This window comes from Medicago truncatula, chromosome 8 (genome assembly GCF_003473485.1).
Source record: "Medicago truncatula cultivar Jemalong A17 chromosome 8, MtrunA17r5.0-ANR, whole genome shotgun sequence".
Lineage (NCBI taxonomy): Eukaryota > Viridiplantae > Streptophyta > Magnoliopsida > Fabales > Fabaceae > Medicago > Medicago truncatula.
Genome location: NC_053049.1, coordinates 28,116,141 through 28,133,710, shown reverse-complemented (window position 1 = coordinate 28,133,710; position 17,570 = coordinate 28,116,141). Strand labels below are relative to the sequence as shown.

The window sequence follows — 17,570 nt, the reverse complement described above, 5'->3', positions numbered from 1 at the left end:
TTTGAGAGAAAAGAAGGGAAAGTTCTTATTGATTGAAAACTTGTTACTCACATTAACAATGAAATTGGGTTTACATCATAGGTATATACAAGCTATGTACATTACTTGCTAAAAAAGTAATTATTCAAAACTAACAAACTTGCTTAAAAGTACCTAACAAACATAACAAACTTTTTCAACCAATTTCTATCTTAACTAACTTGAGCTTATATCGACTAACTTGAATTAAAAACTAACATGATTTTGATTAACTTTTTTGCAGAAAACTTCCAGCAACAGCTTAACCATCTCAGCAACGGAGCTTTGAACTAATTGGTTTCTCGAGGTGCACAGATAGGGAAATTCATTCAAGAGAAAAAGTTGTCTAGCCGAGGGAGAGGTCCGTACGTAGTCTCGATCTTTGACACAGAAAATTTACATGTATCTTGCCTTAAGGCCAGCCATAAGAAATGACATATGCTCATCAAAAGATCGGACTGAATACGCCTTTAGGTTTTCACTTTTATGTTGTATTTGAAAATAATTTAAAAAATATTTACCGTAGGGGTAAACTTGTCAAAACAACACATTTGAAATAATTTATTACTCCAACCACTTTTCTTAATACCTGCGTTTTTTTAAAGTATTCCTATAACTAAGGACGGAGGGAGTATTGTTCTTTTTAAAATAAAATAAAGGATAACTAAAATAAATAAAAGGGCTAAATATATCTTTTGAAATCTTTGGTCCTTTGGTGGCCTCACTAGAACTATATTCACGCAATTGATGGGGTCTTTTATGTTAAATTTAGGTTTCATTTGCTGCCAACTCTCAAAACGAGGAAGTGTTAAGCCGTGCTATATCTCTTGCTGCGAACTCAAGAAGACTCTTTCCTATGTCTTATTACCGGGGAGTTTCTTTTCCGACTCATATTCTTCAAGCCGATGACATTCTTATTTTTTGTGTTGCCGCCAAGGAAAATATTCGGTGCTTGCTGCAAATTTTTCACTATTATTCACAAGCTTCAGGACAAGTTATTAGTCCTTTTAAGAGCAAGTTTTACACCGGAGCTATAACAAATAGTCGCACTACTATGATTTCGAACATGCTTGGTTCTACCGAAGGTGTCATTACTTTTACTTAGTTGGGAGTTGGGATGCTCTATTTTTAGAGGGAAGCCGAAATATATTCACTTCCAGGCTATCGTAGATAAAATTAAGGTGAAAATGGCTACTTGCTCTCTATTATTAATCATGGGCCGGGTTCATCTAATAAAATATATTATCCATGGAAGGTTGGTTTATTTGTTTCATGTTTGCCAATGGCCGATGAATTTGCTAAAGATGTTAGACACTTGGATAAAGAATTCTATTTGGAGCGACGATATTCATACAAAGAAAGTGTGTACGGTGGAATGGAAACATGTATGCCTTGGGAGGAGGGTGGTCTTGACCTCTCAACCCATGATTTTGTTTCGGAAGCGGTTTTTTGCGGCCAGGAGACCTCTCCATCGTCACTTTAAATCTTCTTTTTAGCCGAGCATCCGCAACCATATGGAAACTGTTCTTAGCAATTCGATGTGGATTGTGAGCAGTGGTGAACAAATTAATATGTGGACCAACAATTGGTTGGGTGATTCCTTGTTGTCGTTACTTGACCTCCCAGCTTCATTAGCTCCCTCTCTTCCCGAGAAAGTTTCATCTATCATCACAAATGGGCAGTGTGATCTCCCGCAGGTGCTGCTATTTTTTCCTTTGGTGACTAACCGCATTATTAAGACTATTATTCCAATCAACCCGTTGCAAGATCATTTGATTTGGTTGCATTCCTCCGACGGTGATCTTTCTTCTAAGCATGCTTACCCTTTCCTTAACCCCTCAGCAGGTGTCCTCTCTTCGGTGGCCCTTATTTGGCGAGTAAGCATCCCCCCTTCACAGTCCTTTATCTTTTGGCGTCTTATGTATAACAGCCCGATTTTGCTAGATTTATTTTTTAATTATTTTATTATGTGTTTGTGTGTCATTATTTATCATTGTGTGCATTTTCATGGGTTTTTGTGTTAGAAGGGTAATTTATTCATTTTAGACTTAGGGGTATTTTGATAATTTTGGGTGTAAGAGTAAATTAATAACTTTTGGTGAGAACTACTTTTAGTGGTTAGTGAGAACCGTTATTTTTGTTAAGTTACTATCGTAGTGATTAGTTATTATAATTTTACCGTTAAGTGACCGTTGTTGTGTTTTACCGTTTAGAGTGTAGAAACATTTTAGAATTGAATTGGATTGGGTTAAGTCCACTAAGCCTTAGGGTTAGACCCAATAAGGGGACATCCTTTATAAACCTTGTCTTACAGGAAATTTCATTTACATAGATATTTTGAGAGAGATAGAGAGAGAAAGTGGGAGCAAAGAGGAAAAGGATTAGAGAGAAGAAGAGCTTGAAGATTCAAAAAGAAGAGAGAACCTAGGAGCTAAAGTGGAGCTTGGGCTAGGGAATTGATCTAACTAAGGTAAGGGGGTTAGAATTCAATCATAATCATTTTTAGTGTAAATTTTCAATTGTTGTATGAATAACTGTTTAATTGAGTAAGTGATTAATTGTTCATACATGTTAAAATTTGAGCTCTAACTATGATGATATGTTTGAATGCATGAAATTAGTGATAATTGAATTGTTGTTAGTGAAATTGCATGTTCAAAGCTTCTGAAAATGATATATGTTGAATTATGCTCAAATTGTTGAATTGTTCCATGTGTTGTTCAATTATGATGAGAATCATGTTTAATTGATGTTGTTGTTGTTAAGGAATGATGTTGTTGATGATTCATGGCTTAGGTGTTCATATATCATGATTAGATGATGAAAAATAGTTGTTGTTGTTGTTGGTTTTGTGAAAATGGGTTGATTTGGTGAATTGTATTTAAATGACATTTGTTGTGATTTTTGATGTGTTCTTGAGAGTCGTTTTAAGTGTCTTGACCTGTAAACAAACCTGGGAAACATATTTGGGCGTTGGGAGATCAAAATTTGGGTTTTTGGGTGAAAAATAGTTTAAAACCGTGAAAAATTCTGCAGAACTGATGACTGTTCGCTTAAGCGTGCCGAAAGCGAGCCGTAAGCGAACAACTACTGTAAGTAGTTCGCTTAAGCGAAGAATCCATCGCTTAAGCGAAATGCTCTCTGACAGCTTTTCTTGTTTCGTGTTCTTGTGTCTTTTTCACACATTTTGGTTTTGAATTGGCCTTTGGTGTAAATATGAAAGTTATAGATAATTGTGTTAGCTTTCCAATGGTTTTGGTTTGACTTGAAATTAATTTTTAGATTTGGATTTATGATGAAAATACTCCAAGTGGGTCTTAGCAAAACTTTATGAAAATTCAGCATAATTATTCCTAAGTTAAACCAAACCTTATCGTTTGTTTCCAAACTTCAAAATTTGAGTATTTGGAGTTTAATTAAGAGGCTAGAGAGTATTTAACCTATGTTGTAATGGATTTAACTTGGTTTTTCTTTGAAAATGAATTGGTTTTGCATTATAAGTAAAGCGATACGAACTTTGCAAAACTTTGAGATTTAAGTGAGTTGGCCTATGAAACGTTGAGGTATACACTACTGCACTCATATGTGATTTGTGTATATACTTAGTTGAAGTTTCCCAATGTGTTTGCTTTGTTTTGTTGGATAACTTGGAAAATGGTAAAGTGATACGAACTTGTCGTAACTTGTGATTTTGATGATTTTGTCGCGGTCGGTCGGTGAAACGCACGTGTAACTACACTCCTATGTGATCTAAGTGTATACATAGTCGAGGCCCTAGAGTTTATTTACTTGGTTTTGGTTCATTTGTCTCAATTATTCTAAGTTGTGTAATGAGAGACGGACTTTGTTGAAAATGGTTCTTTAAAGCCAATTACCTTATAAATATTTTGTGGATATCTTTATATGATTATATGAAGATATGTGAATGATTTTTAGGTGTTGAATATGATTTTTATCATAATGTGTTGTATTATCTCCTTTACTTGACTTGTGAAAAATTGTATGGAGTTGTTGAACTATATGATATACTTGATATTGATTAATGCATATATGTTAATTGATGGTGATATTGTTGGTGAATACATATATGTTGATTGATTGTGATATTTTTGGTGAATACATATATGTTGATTGATTGTGATATTTTTGGTGAATACATATATGTTAATTGATTGTGATATTGTCGGTGAATGCATATACGTTAACTGATGATGATTTTGTTGATGATTACATATATGCTAAATGATTGATGATGATGTGGTGATGGCTCTTAATTGATTTATGACTTGAATGTTGTGTGGACGTAAATACTTTATAATGCAATTGTTGTGGAGATGATCAATATATTTGGAAGTTGTCCTTTATATTGTTGTGAAAATTATGAGGTGATCTTGCATTGTTGAGTCTTTGCTTGTATGTCCATGCATCATAGTCATGTTGATTCTTGTAGTTGTAAAAGGGTTGAGCTCTTTTACTTCGGAGATTATGTAAGACGGGTGTGAAATCTTACATACGATGTTTTTGTTGCATCGAAGGTGACGACCTTGAGGTGATTTGGTACCACATGCATATATGCGTCGAACTAGATGCATATCATGACCTTCCTTTGTTGCCCTTTTGCTTCAATTTGTGTTTGCAGAATTTTGAAACATAGGCACACCTCTTCCTTTGTTGCCCTTTTGCTTCACACCTTTGGACTTCGCTTGGAGAGCTGCTCCATCGCTCTATTGATACATCTACGGTTTTCTCCACTCTTTCTTAAATCCCCACACGCGGCAGCTCACAAGTTCGTGGCTTATTTATCTCCGGCATTATTCACATGTTCGATACCATTTGGTTAGTTCGGAACTGCATGCGTTTCAATGGCTCTAAAATTTCGCTATTGACTGATAAGGTCATGCTTCGAATGGTCATTGCCTCCCTACGAGCTTTGACATTAATCTTTTTGACAGATTTCCGGTTTCCCCGTCATTCCGGAAGTTTAAGGATATTGAGATTATAATCTGGAAACCTCCAATTCATCCTTACATCAACGTTAACACGGATGGGTCTCTTCGGAACCTTAGTGCGGCTTGTGGTGGTATTTTCCGTGATCAAACAGGTGCTTTCATGGGCAGCTTTTCAACTAATCTTGGTGATTACTCGGTGTTCGAAGCAGAAATTATGGGCTTTATATAGCGATAGAAATGGCAGTTAGGCATCATTGTCGGTACATTTGGATTGAGGGGGACTTGACGAGTGCTCTTTTGGCTTTCTCTCATCCCTCTTTGATTCCTATTCAGTGGCGAAACTGTTGGCATAATTGATTGTCTCATGGTATGCAGGTTCTCTCTTCACACATTTTCCACGAGGGCAATGGTTGCGCGAAAAAACTTGCTACTCACGGTCACACTGTTTTAGATACAGGTTTGGTGGGAGTCTTTGCCCGTCTTTGTTCGGGATTATTTCTATAAGGACAATTATGGGTTACATAATTTTCGTTTTCTGTAATTTTTCTATTTTTTAGGTTTGACCCCCCTTCTTCTACAGAATTATTCCATGTTCTATATATATATATATATATATATATATATATATATATATATATATATATATATATATATATTCTATGAGTGGACGGTAGAGGATTGGAGTAAAAAAAAAAGTATGAAATTACAAATGTTCCATTAGTTTTTTGTTCTATGAGTGGATGGCTCCTTGATGTGTTCCTCACTCTTGATTCAGTAAAAAAAAATGTTTCATTTGGTTCCATTAGTTTTTTGTTTTAATATTTTTAAATTACAAATATTTGACACTTTAATCCTTTAAGATTTATTGGTGTCATTTTGTTTACTTAATTTTATACTTTACACACTTTGGTCTTTTAAGGTACAAAATGTATGAAATTTAGATTCCTTACGATATTTATAATTAGAGACGTAGGTAGTAATTATTAACAAAAGTGAATATTGTTTATAATTTAGAAGATCAATATAAAATAATTTTTTAAGAGATCTTTTTTTTTGACAAATTTTTTTTAAGAGTTCTTGGTGTCTATTGTTTATAAGCTAAAAGATTGAAATGGAAAGAAAAAAAAAATTTAGGGGACGAAATATATAATTTAGTCAAAATTTCGTAAGACCTAAAAGAAAAAATTGATAATTTTATAGGTATTAAAAACATATTATTGTAGTCCTTGTGAGTTTAGTTTAATCGTAGAGACAATATATTTATACAAGAGCCGAAATTTCAACTTCAGACGTCGCATATAATTCACATTGTGGATTTATAGTCATTAGACTAAATGATAAAAATAATAATAAAACATATTATCGTATGCTATACTCTTGTCCTTTAAGGAATTCTTTGCATTTGCCCTTCGTCTTTAACATTATTATTTTAAGAATAAGTGGAAATCCCTTCATCTATCTATAGTTGCTTCATGGTTGTATCGTATTTTCGTCAAAGACAATAATCATTTCAATATCTATCTTTGTTGGCCTAGTTGACTTGAACCACACAACCCACCAACTAGTGTTGGAAATGAGTCGAGTCGAACCGAATCTGTCTGAGCTCGATTCGATAAGAATTGGTTCGGCTCGAAAGACTCAAGTTCGATGCAAACCCTTTTTTTAACTTGAGTTCGACTCGTTTAAAATTCACTAACAACTCGACTCGGTAGGTTCAATCCGTTGTTCAAGGAACATAATTCAAAAGTTTTTTTTTTTTGTTTTGTCAAAAGCCATATCTTGACCATTTACTTTATTTAAAAAAAAAAAAAAAAAAAAGAAGAACTAAGATAAAACTATAGAACATGTTTGTTTTAAGACTACAAAGAAGAAAATAATATGTAGTCATTTAAATCTGCAACTGTAGCATACTATGCATTCACACAAGCGCTTTTGTTTTATAACCACCACTCCTCACAATTGTTTTTAAACTCCCCGATGTGGGACTAATTGTAATACACATATGTTTAGTTAATTATTAATTAAAATCCTGCAAAAGTATGTTACCCATTTGCTTCTTTATTTCCTCCCCTTTTTGTCGTTGATTGACTTTAAAATAGAAACTTAACTTTAAGGGATTCTTTTCATTTGCCCTTCGTCTTTAACATTATTATTTTAAGAATAAGTGGAAATCCCTTCATCTATAGTTGCTTCCTGGTTGTATCGTATTTTCGTCAAAGACAATAATCATTTAATATCTATCTTTGTTGACCTGGTTGACTTGAACCACACAAACCACCAACAAATAGTGGTTAATATATATGTATCATTCCTGTCAGTCCCTTGCCTCATCAATTATTCACACACATTACCGGAAAATGGTTAATCTATCATCTCATCTCTTTCTTTTATCGCTTTCATTGCATTGTTGTTTTATTGCTTGCTTAGCTGCAAATACAAAAAACATCACAACTGATCAATCTGCTCTTCTAGCATTCAAATCCCTAATTACTTCCGACCCTTATGATGTGTTGGCTAATAATTGGTCAACGTCCTCTTCTGTATGCAATTGGATTGGTGTAACTTGTGATGAGCGACACGGTAGAGTCCACAGTTTGATTCTCCGAAATATGAGTCTTAGAGGTACCGTTTCCCCAAACTTGGGGAATCTGTCCTTTCTTGTTATACTTGACCTCAAAAACAATAGCTTCGGTGGTCAGCTTCCTACAGAGTTATATCGGTTGCGCCGATTAAAGATTCTTCATATCAGCTATAACGAGTTTGAAGGGGGGATTCCTGCAGCGTTAGGGGACTTATCACAACTTGAATATTTGTATCTTGGCGTTAACAATTTCAGTGGTTTTATTCCCCAATCTATTGGTAACCTTCATCAGTTGAAAGAATTGGGAATTGGTCGGAACAAGATGTCTGGACTCATACCTCAAACAATTTTAAACATGTCTTCACTTGAAGTTCTCCATTTATCTTCTAACTACTTTTCAGGTACTCGTACTTTTTGATATAATGTGTTATATTTGTTTCCCACTATCTCTGATTTTAGAATATTAATATAGGATTCATTTGTTACTCCTCCCATTCCACACTAACAGCGGTTACATATGACCATTTTATAAAAAATCGCAAATGTCATCTGCATTGAAAAATAGTCATCTACATTGAAAAATAATAAAAGATTAATGATAAAGTTGATGTTAGATATAAAAATATTGAAATAGTTTTTTTTTTTTAACAATAAAAAATGGAATTTATATTAACAAACCAAGGACTCTCCTTAGTACAAGGTGTACCAAGGGGTCCCAAAAAAATTACAGATATGCAAAGTCAATCAAAAGTTACCTTAGCCCAAACAATCCAAGGGCCTTGACCAACACAAATCAGAACCAAAAACAAAAACGACATGACTAGCTTTTAGCCACCACAGAGAATGCCACTTTACTTTATCCAACAGCTAATCAATGGAACTACCTACTGAATAAAAGAGCGTCTTGCTCTCAAACCACCTACTGAATGAGTAAACTGAAGGAAATGATCTGAAACAATAAAGGGGTCGGGACCTGAAACTCCAAGCCAAGCCCGAACCTGAGACCACAACGAGCCATAAAAATCACAAGAAATGAATAAATGTTGAGAAGTCTCTATAGCTCCGCACCCTAACAAACAACCAGCAGCAGTGTCTGAAAGGATCGCACGATGAACCATATTTTTCCGTGTCGGCAAGCGATTCCTCAACAGCCTCCAAGCAAAAATTGAGACCTTAAACGGAATATGATTATGCCAAACCAACGCAGCAACACCTTCCACATGAGGGATATCCTGTGAAGTCAATAACTGATAGGCGCTACTGACTGTATAACCTGCCGAGTGATCCAGCAACCATCTCTAGGTATCTTTAACATCAAACTGCAAAGAAACATTACGAAGTAAAATAACGCACTCCCCCAACATCTCCTCCTCCCACACCCACAACCTCCGTCTCTATCTCCAACCCACTAGAAAACATGTGAGTGACCGTGCAGGACTTATCAATGGCAAGGTCAAATAGGCGCCTGAAGTGCACACAAAACGACACCGCACCCAACCACAAATCATGCCAAAAAAAGGTATCTACCCCATCTCCTGCCAGACGATACAGTCCTTCCTGAAACCAGCCACCACCAACACCCGAAACCCCATCCTTTATATTAGCGATCTCTCGCCACCAAGAAGAACCACTCCGGTCCCCAACCACCAACCTCCCATCCTCCTCAACATACCTCGTCACCAACACCCTATACCATAAACTACTCCTCTCAACCAACAAACGCCAACACAATTTGCCTAACAATGCAACATTAAACTCCCTCAACCCCCAAACCTCCACACTCCATCCGAGAACAAATAGTGGTCCAACTGACCCAAGAGAGCTTCCTATAATCCTCACATCCCCCCCAAAAAAAATAGTAAAAATAGAATCAAGGGAAGAAATTATACCTGATGGAGCCTTGAAGAAGGAAAAAGCATAGACAGGTAGAGAGGTCAAGACAGACTTTAGGAGAACTAACCGACCATCAAACGATAAAAATCGACTATTGAAACCAGATAGTCTCGATTTAATGCTACGCAGAAGAGGTTCCCAAAAAATCAATCGACGCGGATCACCACCAATAGAGAGACCCAAATACACAAACAACACTTTCCCCACTCGACAATGGAGGACAGAGGCTGCCTCATTCAACCAGGAGTCAGAGACAATTACACCCACCAGCATACTCTTATTAAAATTTACTTTCAAGCCAGACATAGCCTCAAACAAAACCAAAATCGCTCGCATAGTCCGGACATTCGCCCAACTCTTAACTCCAAGAATCAAAGTATCATCAACAAACTGAAGATGAGTGACTGGCAGTGAAGCGGGCGCCCCAACTTTATAGCCCTAAAAAATGTTTCTCGCTACCACTGACTTTATAATAATGTTCGACCCCTCGGCAGCTAACAGAAAAAGAAAAGGGGAGAGAGGATCTCCTTGGTGCAACCCCCTCTCTAAAGGAAACTCGTCAGTTGGGCTACCATTAACTAGGATTGAAGCTGTTGCAGTCGAAACACATTCCTTAATCCACTTTCTCCAGATAACAAGGAAAGACATTCTCTCCATAACCGCATCCAAATACCCCCAGTCAACCGAATCATAAGCTTTTTCGAAATCCACCTTAAATAACAGTAAATCCTTTTTTAATTTGGACGCCTCATCCACCACCTCATTTGCAATTAGAATCCCATCTAGAATCTGCCTGTTTTGAACAAAAGTCGACTGCTCAGCGACCATAACAGAACCGATCACTTGCTGTAGTATATTAGCAAGAACTTTCGCTAAAACTTTATAAATGCTTCCTCTTGACAACTTCCCATTTCGATGGAATTCTACAAGAAACCGCATAATGTCCTGCTTCAAATCAACCCATAAATCCTAAAGAAACCAAAGTTCACCCCATCTGGACCTGGACTTTTGTAACTATCACAATCTCACACAGCTGCCTTCACCTCTTCTATTGAAAAAGGCCTAGTTAGGCCCCCACCCTCCGTATAGCTCAGAGTCTGAAACGGAAAGTTGTGAAGAGCGATTCTATCCATCCCACCTCTCTTAAAATAATTCGCAAAGTGGGAGAAAACCGCATGACGGACGGGATGAACTCCCTCGACCTCCGCCCCATCAACAATAATGGAATGCAAATGATTATGACGTCGGTGACCCAAAAGAACGGAATGAAAATATTTGGAGTTTGCATCCCCTTCTCGAAGCCAGTGAACCCGAGATTGTTGCCAAGCTTTGCTAGTATTAGCCCGCGACAAAGAGTGAATATCAGATGAAACAACATGCAATTCTTCAATTTCAGCAGCCGACAAAGCCTCCGACTCCCCTTTACCATCCAACTCCGCTTGCCTTTCCCTTAAAATTTTAATTTTCCCAGACAGATCCTTGGAATGAGTAACATGCCGCTCCTTCAGTGCCTCCTTTATCATCTTTAATTTTTCACCGAGAACGAAACCCCCCAACCATCTACTTGAAACAATTTCCATTTATCAGACACAAACAGGTATTAGGTCAAATACCACAATTGGTCCTTTTAATTTGATAGAATTTCCAAGTTAGTCCTTTAAGTTTTGAAAGTTTCAATTAGGTCCTTTTAATTTGACAGAATTCTCAAGTTAGTCCTTTAAATTTCAAAAGTTTCAAATAGGTCATTTTAGTTGATAAACTATTTCACTGTTACCCCTGCCGTCAATATCCGTTTAACTAATGCCGATGTAGCCGTTAAGTTGTTGACTTGGATCACAATGTTGCCTTTTAAAAGCTCCATGGTGTAAAAAGCAACTTTTAATAATCACAAATGGTTATTTATAGTGCTAGAAAGACAGCTATTTACAACCACAAATGCATTTTGAGCACTATTAAACGACATTTATAGTGCTAAAATGATGTTTGTGACCATTAAACGTACGTTTTGACACCCGAAGCTTTTAAAAGGCATCGCTTTGATCCACATCAACAACTTAACCGTTACATCAACATCAATTAATTATTAACTGACAACAGGAGTAACAGTGAAATAGTTTATCAACTAAAATGACATATTTGAAACTTTTCAAACTTAAATACTAACTTAGGAATTCGGTCAAACTAAAAGGATATATTTAAAACTTTTGAAACTTGAAGGACTAACTTGAGAATTATGTCAAACTAAAAGGACCAAATGTGATATTTAGCCTAAATATTATAATATGTTAGACTAAAAATATGTCATAGTATTACAAATAATAAAGATACATCTCATTAATAATAAAGACGGCGTTGATGAGTCTCATGTATTTTATGTAAAGTCTAGTAGATAATAAAAGACTCATCAATAAGCTTAAAGCTAGTAAACATATTAGTTATAAACTCGTAATCACATAACGGTTACTAAATAGGTCTTTTTTACTTAGTCATAAGAGCTTAACAGTTATAATCTATCGATTATAAGATAACTTATTGTGCTTGTTAAAAATCCCCATAACTCTTCTTAACTTGTAAAAGATTTTCCTAGAAAAAAATACAAAATTAAAAGTATTTGCCTTATAGGATCCTCAATTCTTTCACTGCTTGTTTGGAAAAAAGATAATCCCAATCCGTGACGATAGACTAGTTAATAAATATATCTATTTTATTTATAATTTAATTTTTATTCGAAAGAAAGGCAAAAAAAAGTAAGGACATGCATAAACATATTTTATAAAGAAACTCACTGAATAGTGTTGATTCCAAAAATCCCAACTAGGATATTTTAGTCAGAATACTCCCCCAATATCATCCCAACACCGGTTTATTTTTTTAGCAAAATATTACTAACACCAATACCAAGCACAAGAGGTACAAGATATCCTCAATTACAAGAAGACACAAGCGAATCAGATACATCATTTAAACCTGTAAAATCGCTAACCAAATATATACAGAGCCACAGAACACCAAATAATTTCAGTTCAAAAACAGAAAATGTGTCAAGATCACAACATGTCAAGTCAGAAAATTTTATAAGGCGGGTGAAATTTCATTGCTGAACAAATATTAAATGTGATATTAATGTTACACGCATGCAGGTGAAATTCCATCTCTTAACAACATGACTTCTTTGAGGGTGGTCAAATTTGGCTTTAACAATTTAAATGGAAGACTACCAAATGATTTTTTCAATCAACTTCCTCAACTCGAAAAGTTTGCTTTAAACAACAATCAATTTGAAGGAAGTATTCCACAATCAATTGGTAACTGCACATCGTTGATATTCTTAGATTTATCATCAAACTTTCTCACAGGTATGTTGTGTTTTCTATCTAGACATATTTACCTCAAATAAGATTCATAATTATCATTTTATCAATTATTTTACATTTTCTAAAACCATTCATTTACCTTTTTTTAATTGAATTTCATCTTTTTATTTTAGAATCATATTCTCTTAATATACATTAAAAAAAAAATCTCTTAATTGAAAATGTTCTTTCATATGAACAACTTTTCGTAAAAGATGCATAGTTAACCCTTAAGAAATAGAATTTAAAAATTAAAAAAAAAATATTCCAGAATTTTCTCATCAATAAATTTAATGAAGTGTGTGTAGTTGGATACTAAAGACCAATGAGATAATAAGTGGTGTAGTCTAAAAAAGTTCTAGAGATGTGTAGAAGTCGGCTAGCAGTATAAAAACAAGGTATTAAACGTATGCAGTAGAGAGAAGTGTATATAACTCTCTCGTAAAATGTGTAGAATATTGTTTTATGATGCATGCAGAACTCATCCTTGAGGCCTATAAAAATGGTAGAGCTTATCATTTGTATACTAAGCAAGTAAAATGCAAGAAAATAAATATCAAAGCATCCTCTTAACAAGGAGATATTGTCCTTCTCTTAAATTTTATATCTTCTTCGAGCACATGATGTTTGAGAGGTAGCTGAAAATCGTTATAAGGAATCACAAGATGAAGATTCGTTAAATCAAGCACAATGATATATTTTGAAGGATTTAAGAAATAGAGACAAGAAATATCTCTTCCTCATCTACCAAGCACTAGATAAATACGAGTTTTAAAATATTTTAAATGCAACATCCTTTAATGAGGAATAGAAGAATCCTTAAACCTCTTTCTTGCAAAGGTGAAGACAAAGTAAAGAGGATATGTCTCCATACTCTAAGAGGTGATTTCGAATCCCCACATATGGAATAGTTAGCTTCTATTTTTGAATATTTTTTTTGAGATTATTGTTGTTTCAAAACAATTAAAAAGAAATGCTTAATCCGAAGTTAGAGCATGTGAGAAATATGGAGAAAATACTCCTCTCTTTAGATCCCAAATTCGAGCATTTTGTTGTGTCAATTGAAGAAACCAAAGATTTGAAGTATATGAGTATATGACGATAAAAAAACTTCAACGATCATTGAAAGTTTATTAGGATAAGCACAAGAATAAATAAGAGATCACAAATAAATTCTACAAGATGCACTTAAATGAGAAGTAAGAAAGACAAAGAAATGAGAAAAGCCAACAAAGTTGAGGCTGAGGTTGAGCATGAGGTTGCGGTCAAAAACAATTTGGATCTGTCAACAATTATGAGAAAGGAGAAACCTTAACAAGAGGAAGTGGACGAGGATACTCTTGTTAAAATGTTGGCCATTACACTTCAAAATGTATATTTTCAAAGAATAGAGTCGAGGAAGAGATCAACTATGTGAAATGATAGGAGTGGAAGTTTTAAATAGTGAGGCTATCATGTTGAAGTAACGATGGATGTCAAGAAAATTCATCGTACCTTGACAATGGTGCAAACGATCATGTTTGTGGATTTTCATGAATCAATAAGTGAAAATGTCTCATTTGGTTGTGATTATAAGATTCCAGTGAAAGGAAAAGGTTTTTAAACCAAAGTGGGTTTTAGAACAATGTCTATATGGTTTTGAAGTTAACAAAGTATAAAAGAACAATTGGATACTCTAATGTGTGTTCGAGTGTGCACGACCATATAATTAAATCCCGACTTCATAGTCAAGTTATTGATTTTGAAACATCAAGCTCTAAAAACAAATGAAAGCATTATGGTACCGAAGAGAAGCTCTGAAGACTTAGATGATGATTTGAAGAAAGGCAACAAAAATTCAAATATCTGAAGAGGAGATGCATCAAGCCTTCAAGACTTTGATAAGGACAACTTTTGATGGAAACATATTATGAAAAAAAAAAGTTCTGATGGACACGTCACTCTGACCAGTTTTGTCTTATTTGGTTGGAACGTTGCTTTCCAGTTCTGATTGTACTTGTTGTCTTTTTTTTGACCATGTGAAAAAAGACACAAAAGTTTTCAAAGGCAAAGAGAATGAAACAGATCATTAGAAGCAAATAATCTCTCTAGCACTATTCAACGAAATTATCCATTAGAGGAAAAATATTTCAAACCTAATCAAAGTTTCTCAAAGACGATTTGATGTGCTCGCATTCTTCCAATAACGACTCTTTCATTCTCTCATATTTAAGAACCTGAGTAGTTTGAAGAACATAAGAGATTTCACATAATTTACAAGTGCCAAAACTCTGTCAAAATACAAAGTGCACAAAGACTTAGAAAATTCTTAGAAACTCCGTATCTTGGAATTTCTTAAGTATAAGAAAAGTCAATTGAGCTTTAAGTTTAGTTTACCGTTCTTTGAGTACAAAAAGTAAACAAACAATTTTATTTTTAATATTTGATTTTAGAATTCCACATGTGTGAGGCAAGGAAATTTTAGGCTTGTGTGTCTACGTAATTGTAATTCTTTGTGATTATAGTGAAAAATCCCTTAAAAGTGCAAGGTGACTAGACTAACCTTGATTTTAGGATGAGCTAGAATAACAGCTTGTGTTGTCTCTATCTCTATCTCTCTCTGATTATCTTGCTTTCTATGTTTTGTTTAAACATTTAGAAAGAGATTTTTTCAGAAAAAGGCAACACAATTCAACTCCATCTTCTTGTGTTTTTCTCACCTTCAAAGATAATATCTTAATTTGATTGAAAAATGGATGACCTGAGTTGATTTCAAATGTCTATCGTGTCCCAAACTTAAAGAATCGTACGTTTAGATGAGGAAAGCTTTTAGAAAAAGGATATGATATTTAGTTGAAAGATTTAAGTATCTCCATCAAATATGAGAAAAATAATCTCATCACCAAGGTTCTAATGTCGATAACTAGGATTTTATTGTTGAATATCCAAAATTATGTGGAAAAATGTATCAACGCTTGCTACAATGATCCATCATGGTTTTCACATCTTCCATTTGGGTAGTTAAATTTTTGAGGCTTAAATTTGATGTTGAAACAAAATATGGTTTAGGATGCTTTTTCCAAAGGATTTAAGTTCAAGAGCCAAGAAGTCGTTCAAGATTATAAATGTGGACGTCTGTGGATTGATCAAAGCCAAGTTCAATAGGTAAAAATAACTTCTTTCATCGATGATTTTTTGAAGAAAACACATGAGCTTTTTTTTTTGAAACGGCAAAATATTATTCTCGTCGAAATAATGCAAGGGGTATATACTCGCGGAAAAAGAAAGAAGAAATACAACTAGGTGCCACATATATACGGAACACGTCACACCAATACCCTTACAACCAGGAGATCCCTACAACCAAGGAATTCTCAATAAATTATGCAGAATTATACAAGCCACTAAGGGGCATGCATACCCCTGCATCAACTGAGAAACAACCCAAACATCAGCCCCACCGAATTGTAGGAAGACACTCCCAGCACAGCAGAAAACAAACAGCTGCAGGCCGCCCCAAAAAACACCCAACAGCACAAGAAGCAAGAACACCACGGACAAAATCAGCAACCTTATACACAAAAAAAGGCTCTTGCTGCAAGGCAATCGTCAAACCTCAATCACCCAAACAGGACAACCTCGCTAAGCTCCCATTCTAACCCTTCGGAGGTAACTTTGAGGATTCCAACACCACTCATAATAGAGACACACCGGGATCTTCATCCACCATTTCATCAACCTCGCGGTTTACCCCGTTAAAGATTTTATCATTTCTAGTTTTCCACAACACCCATAAAGTTGTGAGCCAAATCAACCGGAGACCTTCAACGAGATGTTTATTTGAAATCGTACCACTCCAACACTGCTAATGGACAAAGAGATTAGGAGGGATTACAAAGAAGTTATCTAACCACCACATCACCTTAGACCACACCTTGTCCACCAAATGACAATGCAAAAAGAGATGAGTTGATGATTCTTCCGCTCTATTACACATTGGGCAAAGTGTTGATTCTTTCGGAGCTAGAACATTCCTCAACTCAAGGTTTAGTTTTGTTGGAATTCGGTTGAGAGGGACTTTCCAAGCAAAAGCCAAAACTTTTGATGGTGTCGGATTCTTCCACAAGTTGGAAAACACCGTTTCCTCCTCAACATTCCACACATCTTCTCTAACCACCAAACCCTCTAATCTCTCATAACTCGATTTCACCGTAAAAACACCGGTATCCTCTAATTTCCAAAGTCACAAATCCTCATTAGAAGTCCATATCATTCCTTCCAAGTCCTCCATAAGGCTCAAGAGTAGCTCCTCCTCCCACACAAAAAGATTCTGACGCCGTATAAACCTCCATTCTCTACCCGACTCTGTAAGCACCCCTAAGTCACCCACCCTTGCCTCCTTTTGGTCGGAAATCATAAATAGCCTAGGGTATTTAAGTCGGAAACACCTCTCCCCTCTCCACGTAAAATTCCAAAAACTAGTATTCATACCATTACCAACTCTACGCAACATCTCTCTATTAAACCAACCAACCCCGCCAAAAACACCTATCTTATTCAAATCCTTCCACCAAACTGACGCATGTCTAGGCCACCCCAAATTAACATCTTCTAACAAGCCCCCCACACCCGATCCATATTTCACTTCTAGCACATCTTTCCACAATGCCTTCTCTCCATCTAGTAACCTCCACCCCCATTTAGCCAAAAGACTTGAAGGGATTTTAAGAGGCGTTTTTCAAAATTTTAATCCTCTTTGCGGAAGAAATCCCATTGAAACGGATCTTAATTAAATCA

The 17,570-nt window shown here is 35.4% G+C and overlaps 1 protein-coding gene across 1 annotated transcript in view; it reads left to right on the top strand.

Moving 5' to 3' along the window:
- The first annotated feature begins 7,304 nt into the window (after positions 1-7,304).
- LOC120577524 (receptor kinase-like protein Xa21) overlaps positions 7,305-17,570 on the top strand; it is a 36,824-nt gene continuing 26,558 nt past the window's right edge. Inside the window, exons 1-2 of the mRNA XM_039829100.1 lie at positions 7,305-7,949; positions 12,582-12,797. Of these exons, the coding sequence (XP_039685034.1) occupies positions 7,325-7,949; positions 12,582-12,797 (841 nt within the window). The 5' untranslated portion in view covers positions 7,305-7,324. The remainder of the gene's footprint in view (positions 7,950-12,581; positions 12,798-17,570) is intronic.